Source organism: Lynx canadensis, chromosome B1 (assembly GCF_007474595.2).
Source record: "Lynx canadensis isolate LIC74 chromosome B1, mLynCan4.pri.v2, whole genome shotgun sequence".
Taxonomy (NCBI): Eukaryota; Metazoa; Chordata; class Mammalia; order Carnivora; family Felidae; genus Lynx; species Lynx canadensis.
Genome location: NC_044306.2, coordinates 200,889,657 through 200,912,262, shown reverse-complemented (window position 1 = coordinate 200,912,262; position 22,606 = coordinate 200,889,657). Strand labels below are relative to the sequence as shown.

General features: G+C 53.0%; 1 protein-coding gene across 2 annotated transcripts in view; it reads left to right on the top strand.

Annotated features, from left to right (window-relative positions):
* The window catches only part of CRMP1 (collapsin response mediator protein 1), a 77,419-nt gene extending 55,510 nt beyond the window's left edge, over nucleotides 1–21,909 (top strand). For both annotated transcript variants that reach the window (XM_030314232.1, XM_030314235.1), the window contains exons 7-14: nucleotides 1,193–1,261; nucleotides 2,381–2,501; nucleotides 5,011–5,167; nucleotides 6,437–6,578; nucleotides 7,244–7,414; nucleotides 15,849–16,028; nucleotides 18,069–18,234; nucleotides 20,847–21,909. In XM_030314232.1, coding sequence (XP_030170092.1) covers nucleotides 1,193–1,261; nucleotides 2,381–2,501; nucleotides 5,011–5,167; nucleotides 6,437–6,578; nucleotides 7,244–7,414; nucleotides 15,849–16,028; nucleotides 18,069–18,234; nucleotides 20,847–20,938 — 1,098 coding nt within the window. In that variant the 3' untranslated portion in view covers nucleotides 20,939–21,909. The remainder of the gene's footprint in view (nucleotides 1–1,192; nucleotides 1,262–2,380; nucleotides 2,502–5,010; nucleotides 5,168–6,436; nucleotides 6,579–7,243; nucleotides 7,415–15,848; nucleotides 16,029–18,068; nucleotides 18,235–20,846) is intronic.
* Nucleotides 21,910–22,606: the final 697 nt, after the last annotated feature.

Sequence of the window (22,606 nt, the reverse complement as noted above, 5' to 3'; positions counted from 1 at the left end):
GCTTTCCTCTGTCATAGTGTCTTGGGTCCTTCCTCCCTCCTCCCTTCTTCCCTTCCTGCCTTCTCTCCAACAGAAACAGTAACAGACAATTAAACAATCTTGCACAGGGCTCTCTCCATATCATAAAATCATTTTGTAGACTGTGTGCAGAAATGCTTTCTAAACACCATCTGTAATAGCTGAAATTATTCCATGCCTTACTCAAATCCACCCCAACTCTTAGACCTTGACCTTGTTTCCTGTTTACATTTCTGTAGTAAGCTCAAGCTTCATAACCAGAGATGCAGTTGAAATTAGGTGGTTTTTTTTCATGGCTGATAGGGCTCGGGGGCCCATGGTAGGGATGTGCCTGAGAATGATACAGAAATGCAGAAGCGAAAATTAGTAGCAGCAGCACAGCTGACATCTGGGCAATATAAAACAATTTTTGTTTTTAGAAATTATAGTATTCTGGCAGCAAGGAAACCTTGAAGCAAATGGGTTTGGATCTAGGGCATTAGCTCAGGGAACCATCTCAAGGCTATCTGACAAGCTTGAGGTAGAGGCTTTTCGCTAGAATGACAGGCGCCAGGAAGGAGGCCGATAATGAGAAGCCGCTGCCGATGACTGATTTCCGCTACACTCCGAGTGCCGTGCAGGCATCTCACAGACGCCCCCTCCCTGACTCATTGTGGGAGCCGCAAGATGGAAGCACTGATGTCCCCAGTGTAAAGAAGAGAAGGCTGAGGCCAGAGAGCTTGACCAACTTGCCCAAAGTCACAGAGGCGGCCAGTTCTGTGGCCGGACTCCCAGTGTGGGGCTCTGTGGTTTGTTTCCACGTTCACGCAATACCCACACACCTCCTTTCTTGCCCAAGGAGAGCCCTGCAGCAGAGAGTCAGGGATGGGAAAGGTGGGTGGGTGGTCTTTAGAGCCCCGTTTCCTACCCGCCCCCTCACTGGTGTCGGGGCACTGAATAGAGAGCAGGTGTGGATGCAGACAGAGGTCCTGGGTTGCAAAGGCAGAAGGAGGCAGGGGGAGCAGAGCGAGCAAAGAAGCTGGATCACCCCAGAGCTCATGTTAGGCTCCCGTAAACCACTCACCCCCCCCCCCCCCCCGGGCCTCAGCCGCCCACCTACCTAACCAGGGGCTGGAGAATCGGCCTCTCCCCATTGACTTTCTACAATCCCTGACTCATTGCTCTTATCTTGCAGGAACAGAAGCGGATCTTGGAGATGGGCATCACAGGTCCTGAGGGCCATGCTCTGAGCAGACCTGAAGAGGTAATGGGGCCTCCCCTTGGGTGTGAGTCTGACGTGGCTGAGGGCTCGCCCTGATGCTGTTCCAGCTGGAACAGCCCAACCAGAGCTCCCGCCTCCATCACATTCCCCTGACGCGGACACCCCAGCGTACATGGCCTTCCCTGGGCTCTGCCCTCTGACTCGGGAGCCCCGGGGGATGGAAATCCATCAGAGGAGCCAGGGAAAGGCTCTGCTTGTCTCAGGGCCCACAAGCTTCACACCAAGGCCCCACGAACACTCCAGTGACCTAACCATGTCCAGGATCCTCACCGAGGATCTGCGTCTCTGGTGATAGAAAGTGGAGCCGCATGTTTGCCACCTGGAACCTACCAGCTTCTCCTGGACATTGCCCACTGTGTTCTGAGACTCCAGCATGGATGAGTTTCCATGGCAGGCAGTTTGTGTGTGTGTGTCTGCTGAGGGCCTGGCCTTGTGCCCAATCCTGGGGACACAAATACCCGAGTAGAAAGACGTTTTACCCTGAGGGGCTCTTGGTCTAGGACAGTACTCTGCACCCGAGCCCCGTGCCCCACAAGCTGTGTTCCTGGTCCCTGGTGAGATCAGGGAGACTGTGTTTATAAACATTTATAGCACATGGACTTGACTCCACATCTAGGCATGTGAACAGTGGGTCCAGCCGGGAGAGCAGGGTGGGGACCCTCTTGGGTGTGCGTGGGTGGGACCACGTTTGGGGCATCAGCAGACTGGAAATTAAAAACAAAGCCATTCAAAACGTATCTGGTCCTTTTATTCAAGACGCACTGGTCTACAGGAGGGCAAGGTGGTTTTTTATGGGCTTTTTGATGCTTTATTCTGCCTGGTCTGTTCCCTTCTAACGGAACCTGCAGCATACTTCCAAGCAAGCATAATGACACAATCCTGTCTCCCAGCCCTCTAACCAAATACGTTTTGACTCGATATTTCCTTTCTTTTTAGAAATCTAGTGTTCTTCTCCTTTGATGTGGTAGATTTGCCTCTGGCCACACTTAATTGAAGAACACTGAAGGGCTCTGATTCGGGAAGAGCCCTGGGGACTTGGGCGGGGGGGTCGTACTGCCTCTCTCCCTCCGTCCTGTGACCCGTGTATTGCCGTGTCCTCAGCTAGAGGCCGAGGCTGTGTTTCGGGCCATCACCATCGCTGGCCGGATCAATTGCCCGGTGTATATCACGAAGGTCATGAGCAAGAGTGCAGCGGACATCATCACTCTGGCCAGGAAGAAAGGTACGCAGCCCAATGCCTGGGCCTCCTGCGGGGCAGCTGGGCCATAAGGAAGGGGGTCGTCCGGTGGGGTCAAGTTCACTGGTGGGGCCACTGCCCAGAGACACCCTGCCAGCAGTCTAAGCCTCAGGCAGGTTATTATCCCACCTTGTGGGATCAGATAACGAGCTCTGCATTGTTCCAGCTCCGTCCTGGATGGCACCTCGAGTCAGTGATGGGGCCGGGCTGCATCAGCTGTGGGATCCTGCCCACCGTCTTTCTGGTCCCCTCTGGCCCTTCATCCTGAGTCCCCTGTCTAGGGCCCCATGGTCAGTGTCTGCATCCAGGGTCAGTCGTAGGGCCCACAGAGTCTCGGCTGCAGGTTGGGAAGGAAGAAGACGGTTTTCCAGAGCCAGGGGGTCTGTGTTGGACATCAGGTGAGTGTGGTCCAGGAAGCCAGCCGCCCAGCTCAAAGACGGACGTGCTACATGACTGCTTTGAGCATCCGCTGCCTTGTCTCTGAATGGCCCCAGGGGCTTGTAGACTTGAAGCCCGTGGCGGGTCCCCAGGGCTCCGTAGGTGTTGGTTGATGCCGTTCTCGGCTCCTTGTTGGCCATTCACTTCCTGCCTTGGTATCCTCACCTCCCGAGTGGGGCCCCAGTATCAGGCCGCCTGCCGCGCTGAGGACCATCGGGTGAAGGCCGCAGTGGGTGCGTTCTAACCACAGACTCAGAGCAAAGGCCCGCGTACCATCCCCAGGCCTTCTCGAGAGTGAGGTCCAACAGTCTCCAGCAGTCACCAGACCAAGGAGGAAGAAGGGTGCCCAGAACATCTGCCTATCCAAACTTAGGGAGGGAGAATGACAGACAGATGGACAGATGAGGGCTAGTGCCCATTGCACAGAGACAGTGGCCGGAACCCTTTTGTCGTGGAGGACATTCGCCGGGGACATTTGCCACCGGGACGAGGTCCGCCCGTTCCCGCTGCTTCATGTGAGGCCGACCGGGGAGTTGTGGGTCCGTGGGGAGGGCCAGGTGGAAATCAACAACACAACAACCGTAATGGAACATCCACTGTGTACGTTATGTTCCTTACTTCTCATAGGAGCCCCGAGTGGGAAGTACTACCAACTGTATTCAAGAAAAATCTTCAACACTGTATTTTAACTTGATATATCCAACATATTCTTTCAACACGTAATTATATGAAAAGATCTTAATGATATATCTGTCTTATTTTTTTCTGTGCTGTCTTTGAAATCCAGTGTGTCTGTCGCTGTTACAGCACATCTCAGTTCAGACCAACCCCAGTGGCAAGTGCTTGACAACCACGTGGTGGCCACCATGTTGGACAGAGCACCTTTGAACCCATCATAACCTGGTTTTAGTATCGTTAAGGGAAAGCTGACAAGCAGAGATATTCAAAGAGGGTGCTCTAGTATGACACAGCTTGCTTAGGACTGGCTCCATGTTAAGGATAAGGAAACTGAGGCTCAGAGAGGTAACAGGAATCTGGAAGCAGTCCTAGAGCTGCATGGAGAGATGTGGTGACCTCCAGTCACACATGGCTGTGGCAATTTAAATTAAGTAGAATTAAATACAATTTTAAATGCGTTCCTTGGTTGTGATAGCCACATTTCACATGCTCAGAAGCCACGCGGGGCTAGCGGCTGCTGTCCTGGGCACCACAGATGTAGAACCTTCCCATCACTGTAGAATATGCTCTCGGACATGCCAGACCGCTGGAGCTCAAAGCCTGCCACCCCACCAGGCCAGCAGCGTGGCTCCGGGCAAATTCAGCGGTGTTACTGGCCCCCATCCCAGCAGCGTCTTTCTCTGTGAGCAGACCTGCAGCCGTGCCTATGGGCTTTGTTCTGGCAGAAGCACATCTGGCCTGCTCCCCAGAAGGCAGGCTGGAATTTCTGGAAAGTGAATGTTCTGGAAGCAGCTCTCAAGTAGTGGGGGGGTGGACACACAGCTCAGCTCCCACACCCTGGGGGTGGGACAGCCCTGAGGTGCCAACAGCCGTCAGTATCCCAGAGGCCCCCGCGGCACCGAGCTGCAGGTGCCCATGGCCGTGGCTTGGTGACAACTCACCTGTTCCTGACGTCTTTCTCTGCCTTATGTCACTTCCTCAATCTCTAGCCAGTGCTGCCTGGAATCACCTCCCAAATAAAACACTTGAACTTGCCTCCTTCATTTGAAGATCTGCTTCTGGAAGAATCCATACTGGGAGAGCAAATCCCGTCCCTGTGCCTCGAGGGACAAATCTGCCAAAGGGGATAATGGTCATATCCAAATATTAAAAGCACGACTAGTCCGGGAGGTTGCTGGGTGGGTCAGCAGGTGCTGAGTGAGTACCTGGGCAGCCGGGGGTCACTGGGCTGCGTGGTGAAGCCAGGAAGAAGGACAGACAACACGTTGCCCCTCAGAGCCTCCTTTTCCCGTCTCTGAGACCCTCCACTTCTATTACACCAGCATCCCACACAAGACCATCTGCCCTTAACCATGTGTGTTCGTGTCTGTCTCCAAAGGTCCCCTCGTGTTTGGCGAGCCCATCGCTGCCAGCCTGGGGACCGATGGCACCCACTACTGGAGCAAGAACTGGGCCAAGGCAGCGGCATTCGTGACCTCTCCTCCTCTGAGCCCGGACCCCACGACACCTGACTACTTGACCTCCCTGCTGGCCTGGTGAGAGCCCAGGGGGTGGGGGGTATATTGGGTATACTGAGGTCTATCGGGAAGCACTCAGGATTAGGAATGAGAGTCCAGGATTCACCTTGGGCTTGTCACATAACCTGGAATGGCTTTCTGCCTCGGTTTCCTCATTGGCAACGTTGGGGGGAACATAGTATCTATTGCAGAGCTGGGTATGATGCAGTGTAGGAAAATGGCCTGGGATTTAGGGTTCACTAAGTGGCTCCTATTATTTGCAAAGCACCTCCTGGCCACGTGCACACAGTAGGAGCACAGCCACTTTGGTCCCTTCCCTGCTATTGGCCAACATGAGGGAAGAACACAGGCCATAGAGAAGGGTAAGTGGTGAGGTGCCCAGGCTGCTCTGGGAGTAGAGATACGTGCTCACAACTAGGAGACTTGCAGAAGGCTTCGTGGGCAAGGTGACATCGGGCCTGGAGCTAGAGGGGGAGTAGGAGTTTGCCGGATAGGGGATAAATCAGGGCTTCTGGTCAGGAGGGGCCCCAAGGGGGTGAGGGTGTGTGCCTGTCATGGAAGTCTCTCCCAAATGATGCAAAAACCCTTGACTCGCATATCCACGGGCTTACTCATCATCTGCAGCCTGCTGTCTGGAGGGCAGCTCCAAGTCCAAATGGACTCCCCATCATCCCCCACAAAGCGAATGCTCCCACAGTCTTGCCCATCTCTGAAGATGGCAGGACACAGGGCCCCAGAGGCCCCGGGATCTGACCACTTCTCACCCATTGGCTGTGGCCATCCTGGCTCATCTCCGACAGGCCCCTGTTTCTGTGCTGCCCCTTCCACACCCCCAGCACATCACAGTCTATTCCCAGCCAGCACCCAGATTTTAAAACCCAACTCAGACCAAACCACTCCTCTGCCTGGAGACTCCCAGGGTCCTCTTCTGTCAACATGGAATCCAAGTCCCACAATGTCCCCCAAGGCTGAGGCTGATCTGGCCTCGCTCCCTCTTGAACCCTGCCTGGCACCTCTTTTGGGCAGATGCCCACTCTTCCAGGTGAGGAAGAGGAAGGCCACCTAGAGAGCCCTACCCGGAGAGCCTGAAGCCCACACTGACCGAACCTTCTCCCAACAAGATACATGGCCCCCAGAGGACCTTCTGATGTCACTCACCGATTCCTGGGATGTGCCCCAAATCCTCTCCTTAGAATCTCTGGGGGTTTTCGTTTCACAGCCTGCAATGGGTGCCTGAAGTTCAACCTGAACTCAGGTCTGACCCCCACCTTGTTTTTGTCTTTGCAGTGGAGACCTGCAGGTCACAGGCAGTGGCCACTGTCCCTATAGCACTGCCCAGAAGGCGGTGGGCAAGGATAACTTCACTCTGATCCCTGAGGGCGTCAATGGTATAGAGGAGCGGATGACCGTCGTCTGGGACAAGGCAGTGGTAAGGAACCCCCCGGGGAGGTTCCTTTCCCCAGGAACATTCTAGAAGCACCCTTCCTGGCCCATCAAAAGCTGGGGCATTGTGCCCTGCTGGCTCTTAAAGCTCCCTTCCTTGCTTTGGGGCAGAAGCAGAATGTACCAGGAGAGCACACGAAGAAATGCGTGACTCTTCAGAGAGCAGCACAGGTCCCATGGGGTCCTCTGTATTTGCAGACGTGACAGCTGCCCTTTACTCTTTAAGGATTTAAAATGTTTTCTTTAGCTTTGTTTTGACCAGTTCCTGTGAAGATGGTTTTGTAAACCATGTGTTTGTGTCTGGGGTTGACAGTGGGTAGGAGAGTGCTTGTTGCACAAGTCAGCCCCTGTTCCCTGACTTGAAACCCCAGATTTTTATTTTCTATTAAACTTGGACCCAATAAGACCGACAAGATGGCACAGTGGCTGTTGAGCAAATGCCAACAACATACCCCTGAGCGGTCAATTACATTTCCACTCTGATGGGGCCGCGCCCTTGGGCTCTTTCAGGATGGCCGGTTTTCGGCGGGGGAAGAGAAAATTTCAGACCTCTGCTGGGGACTCCTGTCGGCAGTTCCATATTTTTGCCTGTCTGCCCTTCCCCCGGCCCTGTTACGGGGCATTCTTCTCATGAACGGATCTTGCCTTTAGGCTACTGGCAAAATGGATGAGAACCAGTTTGTTGCCATCACCAGCACCAACGCAGCCAAGATCTTTAACCTGTACCCCAGGAAAGGGCGGATTGCTGTGGGCTCGGACGCCGATGTGGTCATCTGGGACCCCGACAAGGTGAAGACCATAACAGCCAAGAGTCACAAGTCGGTAAGTCCTGGCTCATCTGAGACCTTTCCGGTTTGGGTAAGTGATTCTTCCTTTGCAGCCACTTTAGCAGTCTCGGTTAAAAATGATGTATGACGTTTTCAACGAGGATGCTATCTGATCATCGGCATGACTCGTTCACATTTCTCTTCCAGTTGGAGAGACTGAGTTTGATCAGGCTCGACTAAGCTGCTGCCGTTCTATTAGATGTGTTTTCTCTCCACCTCTCTCTGATTCTGTCTGTCTTTCTCTCTCGGTGGCCCGTGCCCTAGACGCATGCATTCTCAGGCTCAGAGGAGAAGTATTAGGTCCGAGATTCTTTTTCCAATTTCATTATCAAGCTAGGAAGGGTTTGATCTCCTATCTCAGAAACCTCCTACTTCATTTTGTGGTCACTGCTAACAGTCCACAAAGGAAAGGTTTGGACCTAAAGTCTGCCGTGTGTGAACACACCCCCACGCGTGCACGCTCTCCCAAGCTCCAGGCCCCAAGCCTATGGCTGTGGGTTATCTCTGCACTTTGTATCTTACATGCCCTTGACTTCTTTACTCAGCCAGCAAACCTAAGGATGCAGAGAGACTTAAAACCTCTTCCCCTCCCTCACTGCTGGCTGCAAGGCCACTCTGTGAGGCCAGCAGTGATCTTGGGTCCAGATTAACGTCCACGCTCACAAGACGCAGGAGGCCACAGCCTGGCCTCCGGCCCGCTAAGTCTGCTACAGGACATGGGCCAGGAGGCAGGGTGTGTGCATGCTGTATCCCCCTGTGACAGGGTCCTCACTGCCACACAGAGGCAGATTCCCAGCCTCCCGGGGGTTACCTGCTGGTAGAGGCGAGGCCACATGCATGAGGACAGGACCCCAGGCATAAGGAAATCTCATAAGAAAGTGACAGGAATCATTTTTAGCAGTCCGTGAGCTTGGGCCCTGGAACCCTGCTTGGCCACAGGGGTCATGGCCTGGGGCCATAGAGGTCTTGTCCAGTCCATGACCATCCATGACTGTCCCCAACAGGCAGTCATGCTTACAATAACTGTCGTAGACTCTGGGTCTGGAGTTCTTTCTTGTCCAGCAAGAAAGCGGGATGCAGCATTAAAAATGTGAGAGAGGCTAATGTCCAGGAAAAGACAAGAGCCAAGAGCCCCGAGTAAGGGCCCTTGTTCCATTTTTATTAGGATCAGAAGGCTTACAAACGTGCTGTTGGGTGTGCACAAAGAGACAATGAAATCGTAGACATTAACTCGTGGTCGTGAGGGCAAGGGGGTTTTCAAGATATGCGGTGTTAGGGGTTTGGGTTAACACAAAACAAAATCCTGGTGCTGGGTGGAAGGCAGTTTACAGCAGACGTGAGGCCCCGCCTCTGTTTACCTAAACTGGTCTAGGGGACAAGAAAGACAGAGCATGCCACCTCAGGGTCAACAAGGCACCTTTCTTTTGCCAATTAGCTCCACTTTGGGCAACTTCGCCCTGCAGCGATCTGTAGCCCTATTTACCTAATTTGGTCCTTCCTTCCTGTGAAAGCAGCTTTCTGCTATAGTACTCAGTTGGGAGGGGGGGTTGCTTCTGCCCTGAATACCTAATCTTGCTTACCGTCTTAGATGTTTTCATCCTGAGATTCCCCTATTCCTATACCTTTGTCCTATACTGGGACCTTCGCCCCACTTTACCTATTCTTATTTACCAAATCTTGTTTTCCCAAACTTGGGTGTGTACATCCAATGGGTTTCTAATTCTTTATGCCTTGTTAACCCATCAGTGCAAGCTCGGGAAATTCCTAAGCTTATTCCCCACAAATAACCAGTGCTTCCTAGTGACATGCTGGCTTCCCTCACCCCCCCATTCCCGGGGACAGGGTCAGGGGGAAACAAGCCTGAGGTCGCCCCCCCCAGGAGAAAAGCGTACCCCATTCTTCACGCTTACCACCTAGCAGGCACGCAATCCCATTTGAATCACTGTGAATGCAGTGATGTGTGTGTGCACGGTGGGGTCCGGTAATGCGGGACAGGCACACGTTCCCCATGGTGTCAGGAAGGTGTCACATCAAGAGAACATTTGAGAAGGTCTTGTGGGTGAGAGGGTGTGCACCACCCTGCCACCCGCCGGCTGGGGCCGCCCCTAAGCCCACACGATGGTCAAGGTCCAGCAGAAGATGAAGCCCAGATCACTCACTGTTCAAGCCCTCCTGCTGGGGGCCCAGCAGGGACATGGACAGGTGGGAAGGAGGCTGAGCTGCACTGGTGCAGACGTCTCATTTTTCATTATTTCAGTGCGTGTTCAGTGGATGTGCAGGCTCTGTGCTCAGGAGCAGGGTTTCCAATTACTGTCACAGTCCAGCCAGATACGATCTTGTAGTTACTCTGTGCCTAGCATTTCCCATGTGTCCTGTCACTTAATGACCCGTACTTAAATGACTTAGTGGTCATCTCAGGTAGGCCGGGATTAATAAATACAGAAGTGGACGGAGAGAGGATACGTGTATGAGTTCCCGTGGCTGCTGTAAGAAAGCATCACAAACTAGTGGCTTCAAACAGAAATGTGTTCTCTTACAATTCCGGAAGCCGTGGTCTTGAATCAAGATGTCCGCGGGGCTGTGCTCCCTTGAAGGTCTGGGGGAGAACCTGTCCTGTGCCTCTGTCCTGGCTTCTGATGTCACTGGGCATCCTTGCCATCCCTTGTCTTATGGATGGGTCCCTACAATCTCTGGCGTCTCCCTGGGTCTTACCATCTTCCTCTAAGGACACCGGCCATTGGATCAGGGCCCGCCTCCTCCAGTGTGACCTCATTGTAATGAATCCCATGTGCAAAGACCCTATTTCCAAATAAGGTCATGTTCTGAGGTGCTGGGGGTTTGGACTAAAGCGTATCTTTAGGGGGACATGATCCAACCCATAATAAGTCATGTGCCTGAGGTCACCCATATGGGAAGTGACTGTTTTAGGTTAATCTTGGGGAAGCATCCTCCCCCCATGCCAGGCCAGATTTGAATTCTTGTCATAGCAAGAGGAGAACTACTCAGGATGCTGTAAGATTTTTGTCTGTTGCATTGTCTCTGTGCAAAAGCAGGGCCATTCACACAGTGCGGGACACCAATGTTTTTTTTTTTTTTTTCAAACCATGGATTGAAAAATGCCTTCTTAGAGGTTTGTGTGGCTTTCTTGGGTTTAAAAAAATACTACTTTTCTTTTAAGAATTAAAAAGAGATCATGTTATATGTTGATCAGTGATTAATGTTTGAAGTCTACTCTTGTAAAAAGAATGCAGCTTCTTTCCTCTTAGTGGAAAAGCATTTACTTCAAAGTGCCACACCAGGTGTATCTGTTTGTGTATCTACCTGTTTGTGTCTCCATAGACCACTTAGTTTTTTTAACTCTTCACATTGAGATGTAATTCACTTACCACGATTTCATCATTTAAAAATGTACCATGCAGTGGTTTTTTAAAAACCTGTGTATTTTTTTACTCTTGAGAGAGAGAGAATGAGCAGGGGAGGTGCAGAGAGAGAGAGAGAGGGAGAGAGAGCGAGCCTGATGTGGGGCTTGAACCCATGAACCGTGAGATCATGACCTGAGCTGAAATCAAGAGTGAGACAGTTAACTGACTGAGCCACCCAGGCACCCCTAATGCAGCAGTTGTTCTATTCAGAAGATTCCCCTTCCTCCCAAGAAAGAAACCCCAGACCCACTAGCAGGCACTTCCCATCTCCCCTCTCACAGTCTCTGTCAGCCAGGAATCTCTTTCTTGTCGTATGTGCCTTTCTGGACTGTCGCAGACTAGGAGTCTGGAGTTCCCTCTTATCCAGCAAGAGAGCAGACGCAGAATTGAATACGAGAGAGGCTAATATCTGAGAGGAGACAAGAGCCCCGAACAGGGGTTTTGTCTCCGTATTTATTGAGCTCACAAGATATTACCCACATGGTGAGTGTGAAGAAAGATCTCGCACACGTGAACATGGAGAAAACAATCAGACAGTACTCATCAACTTGTGTGTGTAAGAAGCAAAGGGTCTGGTGGGCGAGTGGAGTTTGTGATCAAGGTGCGTTGGTGCCGGATGGAAAGTAACTTCCTGCAGGTGAGATAACAAGTTACTCATGATCCCATTACGATATCTCGCTAGCTAACCTGGGGTGGGTGGTTCTCGCTAGCTAACCTCGGGTGTTTTCACCCCATGGTGGCAGTTTTCCGCGCTAAGCTTTCTTCCAACCCATTTATGTAAGTAGAATCTCTATCCCCACACTGGACATACCATAGAAAAAGAATCACACCATATGTGGCCTGTTCTGTCTGTCTTCTTTCGCTTTAGCTTCATGTTTTTGAGGCTTGTCTATGCTGTGGTCTATATCAATACTTGGTTCCTTTTCATGGCTGCAGAACATTCCCTCGCCCGGAGAGAGCACGTTACTCATCTCTTCGAGGATCTAAGCATATGCCCTGCTCTCCATTCATCAGTGTCAGGCTGTCTTTTACAGGACACAGAGGGACCGAGGAGCAGGAACTGCCCCCTAGGGTGGGGTCTAGGGACCCGGGGCTCACAGATGGAAAACAACGGTTGTGTGTTTTCATTGTGGTCCTTTGTACTCGTTTGGAGTATTAGATCGTTCACCTGTCACCTTTGGGAAACGAAACAACTTTTGAAACTCCATGTGGTTGCGAGACCTAGAACCTGGCGCCGCATGGAATCCATGGGGAGTTGTCACATGGCGCACGTCATGTCCTTCCCCTCCGAGGAATAGTGGGCCATGCAGGGCCGAGTGAGCTGGGAGGCCGGCCGGCTTCGACTGGTAGGGAAGTGCTTGCTTCCTCAGTGTCTTTTGGTTGGACGCGCTCATTTGGGCTTCAGCAAGACTGTGAGGCACCACACGGCTGGTCGCCGCAGGGTGACTCGAGAAGGCTTAGATGCAAATGTTACCACGGAGAGCAGCCGGTCTGCCCAGGTCCTGGGAGGCAGCCGCAAACCGAGGGTGAGGCTCAGTGTTAGCAGCTGTGTGTGGATCTGTCTCCCCGAAACCCTGAGCGTGCTCCTAAAACCCATCGGAAATGATAAGAAAGTCCTTTGGCTGATTACAAATCAATATAAAGAATCGCTAGCTTTTCTGTGAAGTAATTCAAAAGCACTTTAAAAAATGGAACGGAGAAGGGGGGGGCGCCTGAGTGGCTCAGTCGGCAAACCACCCGACTCTTGGTTTTGGCTCAGGTCCTCATCTCCCAGTTCGTGAGTTGGAGCCCCGCATCAGGCTCTGCAATCACGGTGCGGAGCCTGCTGCTTGGGATTCTCCCTCTCTCCTTCTCTCTCTGCCCCTTCCCTGCTTGCTCTGTATCTCTCTCTCAAATAAATAAACATAAATAAATAAATAAATAAAGGAATAAAGGAATGAAAATCAAAATCCTGTTTCTTTTTAAAAAATTTTTTTTTCAACGTTTATTTATTTTTGGGACAGAGAGAGACAGAGCATGAACGGGGGAGGGGCAGAGAGAGAGGGAGACACAGAATCGGAAACAGGCTCCAGGCTCCGAGCCATCAGCCCAGAGCCTGACGCGGGGCTCGAACTCACGGACCGCGAGATCGTGACCTGGCTGAAGTCGGACGCTTAACCGACTGCGCCACCCAGGTGCCCCTCAAAATCCTGTTTCTAATAACAATAAAAACTAAAGACTTACATAAATAAAAGTTCTTTTAGGCTAAAACGAATCATTAGACGGAGCATACCAATTCTTGCGAATTTAATCTCTGCATTCGAAGTAATCCCATCAGAACATTCAAGGGAATAGTTTTTGAGCTAGAAAAGCAGAGGTCTTAGGTGCTAAATGTGAGAGTAGGTAAACAGTTGTGGGAAGCTGAGGGACAAGGCCCGCTCATCCCTGTTGTTAACACGGGTCGTACCGTTGCAGGCGTGGGGGGCAGTTTGCTGTTGGCCCGACAGAGGAGACAGCCAGGCGGCAGACCAGCCGCACAGAAGGATTTGGTGTCCGATGCAGGAGGCAATTCAGATTAGCCGGACAGCAGTGCTCATTGGCCTGTGGGTCTCAACAGCGGGCCCGTAAGGCCAGACTTCTCTGTGCTCCTTATCTCAAAACACACTCCGGAGGGATCGGAGGTTGAAGTGAAAGTTACCAAGGGTCTATAATAAAGCATGTGGTTTTAAAAATGATGGTTTGGGGGCGCCTGGGTGGCTCAAACGTCGAACTTCAGCTCAGGTCTTGATCTCGTGGTTTGCAAGTTCGAGCCCCACGTCGGGCTCTGTGCTGACAACTCAGAGCCTGGAGCCTGCTTCGGATTCTGTCTCCCTCTCTGCCCCTCCCCCACACTCACTCACTCTGTCTCTCTCTCTCTCTCTCTCTCTCTCAAAAACAAACCTTAAAAAAAATTTTTTTAAGTGGTAGTTTTGAAAAATAAATAAATAAAAGCAAATGAAGTAAAAATGATAGTTTGGAAGGGGAGAAGATCTTTCTAAGCAAGACACAAAACTTAGAACGTGTAAAGGGGAAGATTGGCCTGTTTGAGCATCGACTGTGTACAAATTAAACAAATACCCCCTCTGTATGGCATGAAAATAATTATTATTATTGCCTTCTATGAGATCAGGAGGCAGAGGACAGACAGCACGGATAAAGTCCTTAACATCAAAAGTGTCCCCGAGGGCCGCCTGGGTGGCTCAGTCGGTGAACCACCCGACTCTTCATTTCAGCTCAGGTCACGATCTCACGGTTCGTGAATCAGAGCCCATCCATGCTGACAGCGTAGAGCCTGCGTGGGATTCTCTCTCCCTCTCTCTCTGCTCCTCCCCTGCTTGCTCTCTCTCTCTCTCTCTCTCAAAATAAATTAACTTTAAAAAAAGCGTCCTTACAAACCAGTAAGAAAAATACCGAGAGCCTAATGAATAGAACGCTGTGCAAAAACACAATTATGCAAGAAGAAATACACAGACGACTTCTAGATCTTTAATAGCAGACCGAGCCCCACAGTTAACCAAATGCAAACCTCGAGAGTAAGATGCTGTTTCTGACCCGTGCAGTGACAGAGACCCTGGCGGCCGAGGGGACGCAGGTGGGGTCAGACCGCGGGAGGCAGGCGAGCTCACAGAGTTTTGTTGGGAGTGGAGACTGGTGCTGCCTTTTGGGAGGGCGGATCTATCAAAGTGAAAATCCATTGACTCCTTGGCCCCACACTCCACCTCTGGAAAGGTTCACACATGCCGGTGTGGACCCCACAGAAGGGTGGTTCGGTAGGGGTTTTAGCAAAACGCAGGGAAACAACCCAGTGTTCCATCCCTGGGAATCGGATGAATAAACGATAATACACCCCTGCGAGGGGACACGGTGCAGCAGTTTAAAGAGTGTTGAACACATTTTTAAAGCACGTACCTTTGCTGATAGGCAACAGTCCCTGAGCTCCAGAGAAAAATTCAGGTGAAAGCCAGCTGCACAGAGAGTGCTCTTGCCGTGTCGAGACAGAAAACATCTGTGACACAGAAGAATCTCTTTAGGGCAGATGTCTCGGTCAGAGGTAGAAGAGAGACCTACTTTTTAAAATCAAATATCGTTTGCGCCTTTTGAGTTTTCTCTCACCCTATATAATGACCTACTTTTTAAATAATAAAAAGCAGTCGGCTAGAGGTGGTTACATTCCCTTTCGGAGTTATGAAAACGGTGTGTATTTTTGAGAACACGTTTTGTCTTTCAAATTAAAGGAAGGGAGAAAGCAATTAAAAATAAAAGTGACCGTGGGGCGCCCGGGGAGCTCCGTCGGATAAATGTCCGACTTCAGCTCAGGTCATGATCTTAACGGTTTGTGAGTTCGAGCCCCGCATCGGGCTCTGCACTGACAGCATGGAGCCTGCTTGGGATTCTCTCTCTTCCTCTCTTTGCCCCTCCCCTGCCCATGCTCTCTCTCTCTCTCTCAAATAAAAATAAAAAATTTTAAAGGAGATTTTTTTTTAATTTTTTTAACGTTTATTTATTTTTGAGACAGAGAGAGACAGAGCGTGAATGGGGGAGGGTCAGAGAGAGAGGGAGACACAGAATCTGAAACATGCTCCAGGCTCTGAGCTGTCAGCACAGAGCCCGACGCGGGGCTCGAACTCATGGACCGCGAAATCATGACCTGAGCCGAAGCCGGCCGCTTAACCGACTGAGCCACCCAGGCGCCCCAAGGAGACATTTTTTAAAAAGACACAAAAATGTCTTGTTTGTAGTCTGAGCAGCCGCAGTGCCTGACATCAGGGGCCCCCATTCACGTTCGTGATGCCCCAGACTTCAGTTGGGTTGTACAAAGCCACCCGCGATCTAAACGCCCATGGCGAGGGCTGGTTATGGAATGCCACACAGCCCCAAAGAGGAGGTTTTCAGAGGGCAAGGGCTGCGAGGTGCCCCTGTGGGGACGTGAGGGATGTCCCGGCCTGGGCGGAGAGCCGGAAGGGCCCGGTCACGTCTCTTGCCGTGCAGGCCGTGGAGTACAACATCTTCGAGGGCATGGAGTGCCACGGCTCCCCGCTGGTGGTCATCAGCCAGGGCAAGATCGTCTTCGAGGACGGCAACATCAACGTCAACAAGGGCATGGGCCGCTTCATCCCGCGGAAGCCTTTCCCCGAGTATCTCTACCAGCGTGTCAGGATCAGGAGCAAGGTCAGTGGGTCTGGGGTCCGGCGCGCGCCGCGTTCACGAGTCACAGCCGCGGAGGCCTCCCTTTCCTCTCGTGTCAGGTGGGCTCTCCCCCCACCCCCCCCCGCCTGTGTCTCGGGGCCGGAGGGGAGGTCTCGGGGTTTTGCAGACTGTGAAGGGGCTTGCGCCCGTGGGGTGGGGAGGAGGGGGCGGGAATAACACGGACCGTGCCGCTTTGGGGTATGCATCCCATGTCCTCTCGGGGCCCTCGCCACCGGCTCTTTGAGGTGTCGAGACCTCCCGGTGCTCGAGCATCGGACAGGCCAGCGTCACACAGCTGGGAAAGCCAAAACCCTTAGGCATTGCCCTTCTGGTAAAAGTCGACACCCCCCCCACCCCGCCCCCAGCATACTCGGGGGACGGCAGAACTGTGTCTGGATGCTCTTCAGGTCTTCCCTCTGTTCTCCTTGCTTCCCCGCCCTTCCGTTCTGTGTCCCCCTGTCCCTCTCTCCTTGAAGAGTCGTGGCAGGGATGCGGGAGGCCCTGTCGGAGGTGTGGAGCGGCCCCATCCCTTCTCTGGTCCAGCTCGGAGGAGGGAGCCGCTCATACTTTGGCTAAACTGCCACTGTGGCCCATCGTCTTCCCTAATCAGGTCCCTCCTGTCACCGTGACCACCTGCTTGGTGGCTGATGTTTGCTGGAAAGGCCAGCTTGTGTGTATGTGTGTATATATGTGCACGTGTGTGTGCGTAGATATACTTGCATGAATGTGTGTATGTGTATATGTGTGTGCACGCACGTGTGTGTGTAGATGTACGTGTATGCGCGTGTGTGTGTGTGTGTGTGCCCACCTGTGGGTGGTCCCACTCTTCTTGTGCTTCACAAACGGCACCGCCACCGCCCCCAGTGTTAATGGAAAAGCCCAGAAACCTCCTGGCCCCCCCAGACCCCCAGGCCTGCATTACAATGCTCGAGGTCTTTCCATGTCGCGTAGGGTGTGGCACCCCGGGTCCGAGATTCCAAATGACACAGACGTTGCGTGTCCAGTGGGGAAAGAATGGGCGTGGGGAGGAAGCCAGTCAGATCTGAGAAATGGCCGTGGAAAGCCGCGGTGGCCAAGTGACCACAGCAGGCTGTTAGGGATGAGGAGACTTGTGTAAATTCCCGGCTGGACACCCACGGAGGGGCGCAGATACACCTTGGCCAGATGCGTTCCCTCTAAACTGGTTTGGACCGATGCCTGTGCTTAGTGGCCACGTCTGTAAGAGCAGGTGCCTGGGATCTATGCCAGGCCATCATCCGCAGTGGCCAGAAGTCCGGGCCCCCTCACATGCTGGGGCACAGGACAGGAGCCACAGCAGGTGAGGGACAGAACCTGTCCCAGAACATGTCTCTGGCTGAGCTGACCTGGGGGGGGGCGTCACTGAAGGGCTTGGTGGGGGCAGGGAGGCAGGCCTGGAGCCAGCTGGAACTGGGAGAAGTCCCCGAGGTGCAGGAAGCAGGTACAGTGAAGAGTAGAACAGAACGGTGGCCAGACCCGGTAGTCAGGGACATAGGGCTCCCCCGGGGCAGCACTCAGCCCGCGGGGATGGAGACCGTGGCCCATGCTTGGCCCCCCAGAGGGTCAGTGAACGTGTTCACTTCTCAGCCTCCCTGAGCCGGCTGCCCTCAGAGGTGGCCCCATCACCCCACCTTTCTCTCCTCCTCCTCCTTTCTGGAATCCCGTCCCCGATAAACTAGCTGCCCCCAATCCTTGTCTTGGGCTCAGGACCACAGATGATTCACTGGCCCTTGAGGGGGACAGTGGGGTGTGTCAGGGAAAGTGTTTTCCTCTTGAAAATGGGCTTGGGGTCCTGCATGAGGCTGTGTGTGTGCACGTGTGTATGTGGAGTAAGTGGGTGCATGCTTATGGAGTGTGTGTGCACACGTGTACGTGTGTGTGTGTGTGTGTGTGTTTCCCTGAGGCGACCTCCGGTCACTGTCCAGCTGCAGGGCTCCGGCCTGCCCGAATGGGAAGTGGCAGGTGAATCCTGCCCACCAACCCCCCTCGCCTCCCTCTGTTTAGGTTTCTGGGTTGCAAGGTGTTCCCAGGGGCATGTATGACGGTCCTGTGTATGAGGTGCCAGCCACGCCCAAATATGCAACCCCTGCCCCGTCTGCCAAGTCCTCGCCCTCCAAACACCAGCCCCCGCCCATCAGAAACCTCCACCAGTCCAACTTCAGTTTATCAGGTAAGAGGCTCCCCGCTTCCCAGGGGCCCACACTCCTGCTGAAACAGCCCCGTCGGGGGCTAGATGAGGAAGCAGGGAGCGGGCGAGGGAACCCTTCCCCTTCCCTCCCGGGGTGCCTTAGCGGGCTGGGGGAGGTCAGAAAGCAGAGGGGGTCTGCCCCCAAATTGGCCCTGAGCTCAGAGCTCATCCTGAAGCACGAGCTTACCCTGGGAGCTGAACGCGTCCCTCAGACCCAGTAGACGCTACAATGTCATCAGCTCGCCACGTGAGGGCAGACACGCACACGCTGGGAACATCGAACTGGAATCTTGTCCCCCAGAGTATCTGAGGCACTAGCGTGTGTTACACACGGGGCTGCATCCTAGGAGTATGGTGAGGAGTTGGGCACAGCTGGGCAGCCCCCAGTCCGGTCCAGGGGTCAGCAGACTTCTTCTTAAAGGACCAGACAGCAAACATTCGAGGTTTCGTGAGCCAAGGGGCAACGTTTAGGATATTCTATTAAGCAGCCATTTCAAATGCAACCATTGAACGGTGTAAAAAAATAAATAAATAAAACAACCGTACAAAACTATTCTTCGCTCCTGAACAATACAAAAGCAGGTGGTGGCCGTTTGTCCATGGTCTGTAGTTTGCAGACTGTGGTCTAACAGGAGGGAAGGACAGTTAAACAGAAAAGCTGATATGCTCAGCAAGCGAGTCGAAGGGGCCGAGAGAAAGACGAACATCGGTTTCAGCCGTGGGGGTGACAACCTGCCATCCATCCAGGGAGTGTCTGTCTCAGCGATTACGCAATGGGGGACAGAAGTTGGGCGGGGTCCCTAGTCCAGCTCATCTCACTTTCTGTGAGCCTTCATGCAGGAGCTTCTCCCACACTGAGTGCGGTTCCGGTCTTTAAAGACAACTAGTATTGTTTCCACAAATGAACCGGAGACACAGCTCAAATAGCTTCTCTGATGCTCAGTCAACAGAATTAGGGAGTGGACGCAATGCCAGGACAAGCCACTGGGTGGGGCTACGTGGAGTCTGCAAACCGGACCTCTCTTCGAAAGTCATGCAATTCACAATTGCCGCCGAATACAGAGGGAAAATCCCTCCCTTTCAGAACTAGCAAAACAACGAAATGAAAAGTCTGCTGGAAGGGCCCCATGGCCACCAGGGCCCCGGGTCAGCAGAGTCCTCTCCGAGACCCGCAGAACTGCCCCGGCCGGCCTCGTGGCAGGTCGACGTGTGATTTCATTTGCTGTCACCACCATAGGTGCTCTCGGACATCAGGAATGACTTCGCAGATGCCTTTTAAATAATCTGCGTGATGCTACTTTGTAGAGATGTGGCATGATTTCCTGCACGAGTGTCCTTTTGTCCAACAGGTGTTTTTGAAGTAGCTGACAGGTAACCAGCAGGGTGGAGGTGATTATGAGGGAAACTGGTGTTGAGCACTCCATCCGATTTCTGAATCTGGGACAAAAGGAAGTGAGGCCAAGGGAGGTTGGGTCTGATTCCAAATTACCTGGGTTCCAGACATGACTTGTACTGGAACCTGTCTCCTGACTGGACCCCAGGGCCCTCTCATGCCATCCCTCCTTTCAGCATTGTCTGTCCGTCACTAGTAATTCACTGAATACGTATTTATTGAGCATCAGGCACTGGGCTTGGTGCTGGAACGTTAAATCTTTAACCACAAGGGAATGCATAAAATTGGAACGGTCGGCTTTGCAGATTTAAAACAAAACCTGATGCCCCTTCTCCATGGAGGTCTGCCCATTGCAAATCAGGTGGGTAAATCCGGCTGTAAGTGGTTCACACACATAAATGCACATGCATCCAGGGGCGCCTGGGTGGCTCAGTCGGTTAAGCGTCCGACTCCGGCTCAGGTCATGATCTCCCAGCTTGTGGGTTCGAGCCCCGTGTCGGGCTCCGTGCGGACAGCTCGGCGCCTGGAGCCTGCTTCGGATTCTGTGTCTCCCTCTCTCTGCCCCTCCCCCACTCATGCTCTGTCTCTCTCTCAAAAATGAATAACTGTTAAAAAAATTTCTTTTGAAAATGCACATGCACCCACTCCCATGCATGTCGTACATAAAATGCGTTTGACGTATCGGGCATGCTGTGTGCTGCTCTGACTCCGGTAGAAGCTGGAGCTTTGGGGACCAACCAGTTGGGGCTGGAATCCCGGCTTACCCGTCCTCCAACTTTGCCCCCCAAGATGCATGACCTGAGCCTCAAATTCCTCGTGTAGAAAGTTGGGGTAGCCACCCCCCCACTTCACAGTATCGTTGTATACCCTAAGTGCAAGCACATATGTTAAAGCACCAAGTGTATGCCTGCACACAGTAGGCACTCAGTAAGTGCTGGCCCACCTGTCTCAAGAGCACGAAGCCAGGCAAGAAGTAGCACAAGGTGCTCAGAGGGTGCAAGAGGGTGACCCCAGGGCCGGAGGGGGCACAGAGGAGAGGGCAGTGAACCCCGTGGAGCTTGGGGGCCTTCCCAGAGGTGAGCCTGGACTGAGTCCCAGAGGGTCGAGCGGATGGAGGGATGTCACGACGAGGGCTCAGCATCCCAGCTCTCAGGAGCGGCCCGTGGAACCGGTCTGGAGCGGTTGGCTCCGTCTCTTTCAGGTGCCCAGATAGATGACAACAACCCCAGGCGCACCGGCCACCGCATCGTGGCGCCCCCTGGTGGCCGCTCCAACATCACCAGCCTCGGTTGAAGGCGGACGAGTGGATGAGCCAGTGAAGCGTTCCAGGAATACTGTCAATCCCTTTCCCCGCCAGGGGTTGGGAAACCCGCGGTTTTATTTGGTACTGATGGGGGGAAAATTGAATGACGTTCTTTCCTCTTTTGTTTAGGAAGAAGTGGTATTAGTGTGGTGTGTTTGCTCGGAAACTCCTTGCCCCACAGTTGTGTGTTCATGCTGACTCCACCTCAGATCATGGGTCTCCATTGCCCTCCTTAGTGAACCCAGGTTCTAGCATCGTCTTGTACCGTCCCTTCCGCTTCTGACTCCACGGGCTCCATGATTCTCTGGGTGGTTCCTTTGCACCCTCGTAGCTGTTCTAGGATAGTTGATGCATGTTACTAAATTATGTATGCAAGTCTGTGAGTGCGTCTGACGGAACATCACCGAGGACCGATGTAGACACAATGCCCAGACCTCAGGCCCCCAGGGGCCCTTCCAAACTCTTCACACGGAGATGCTCGCTTGTTGTCCCCACCCCAAGTCCGCACCAGAAAGAAGCCTGCCCCACCCCTCCCCCACCCCATCCCCATTGAGACCTTCTGTGAATTTTCAGAGGGGCAGGGGAACCTTCCAGTGCTTTCAGAGAAACATCATCCACGTCCTGTGTCAGAAACTCTGGTCTCCGTGGCACTTGTGACTCGCCATGACGTCTTTCTGGTCTGTGTGTGTCCTTCCAGCCAGCTCCGACTTCAGGCCTAGCCAGGTTCACACTCAGAAAGGGGTCTCCCCACCCCCATCAGGGCTGATGACGGTGGGGCGACGGCTGCTCCCGGTTGCCCCGGTCCTGGTCCCTTCGAGGTGGTTGACGGGGCAGTCAGATTTTTAAAGTTTTGTACAAAGTTTTCCTTTGTAATCACCCCCATTTTTACTTAACAACTGACTTATTGTGGCTCTTATTTCTGAATTCAAAGCTTGTGAAAAAATAAAGAAAATAAACAGCCCGTTGGCCCCACTGGTGTGTTTTCATTGAGGGGTGACTGTTCAGTTGGGTGCAAATGCCCCAGTGGTCCCTCCTCGTGATGACTGGAGTGTGGGTTGCTTCCCAGGACTCGCTCCTGTAGACACCGAGGGAGCAGAGGAGGGAAGAGAGGGAGCCAGTCACGAGGTGTGGAGGGTCGGGCTCAGATCCTGAGGCCGTGGTGGGTGGCTTCTGTGACACGGGCTGAGAGCACACGTCCATTGTCTCCAAGCCTCCTTGGTGCCCTCTCTTCATACAGGTTGTGGGTCGGCCTCAGACTGGGAGTTCCAACTTCGTAAACATCACGTTTCTTCACTCCGGGTCCCATGAGCAGATGCACATTCTTGAGAAGGAAACACTCAGGCAAATTGCTTGTTCCAATTTGCCTTTAGTCGTAGTGACAGTGGTGGTGACGATGCAGACAGTATCTGTGTGGTGCTATCCCAGAATTCGTGATCCCCAAAGACCACCAGGGAGCCGAGTCCGATGCAAAAGCAAAAGAGCCTTTATTCGAGCTAGCTCAAGCTCAGTCCCCTACCTGCACAGACGCAGCGGTGAGATGCCGGGGAGAGAGAGTGAGTTTCAAAAGCACAAAGGTTTTATAGGGATCATGGCCTTAGCCGATTGGCTGGAGAAGGGTCGTGGCCTCAGCCGATTGGCTGGGGAAGGGTCGTGGCCTC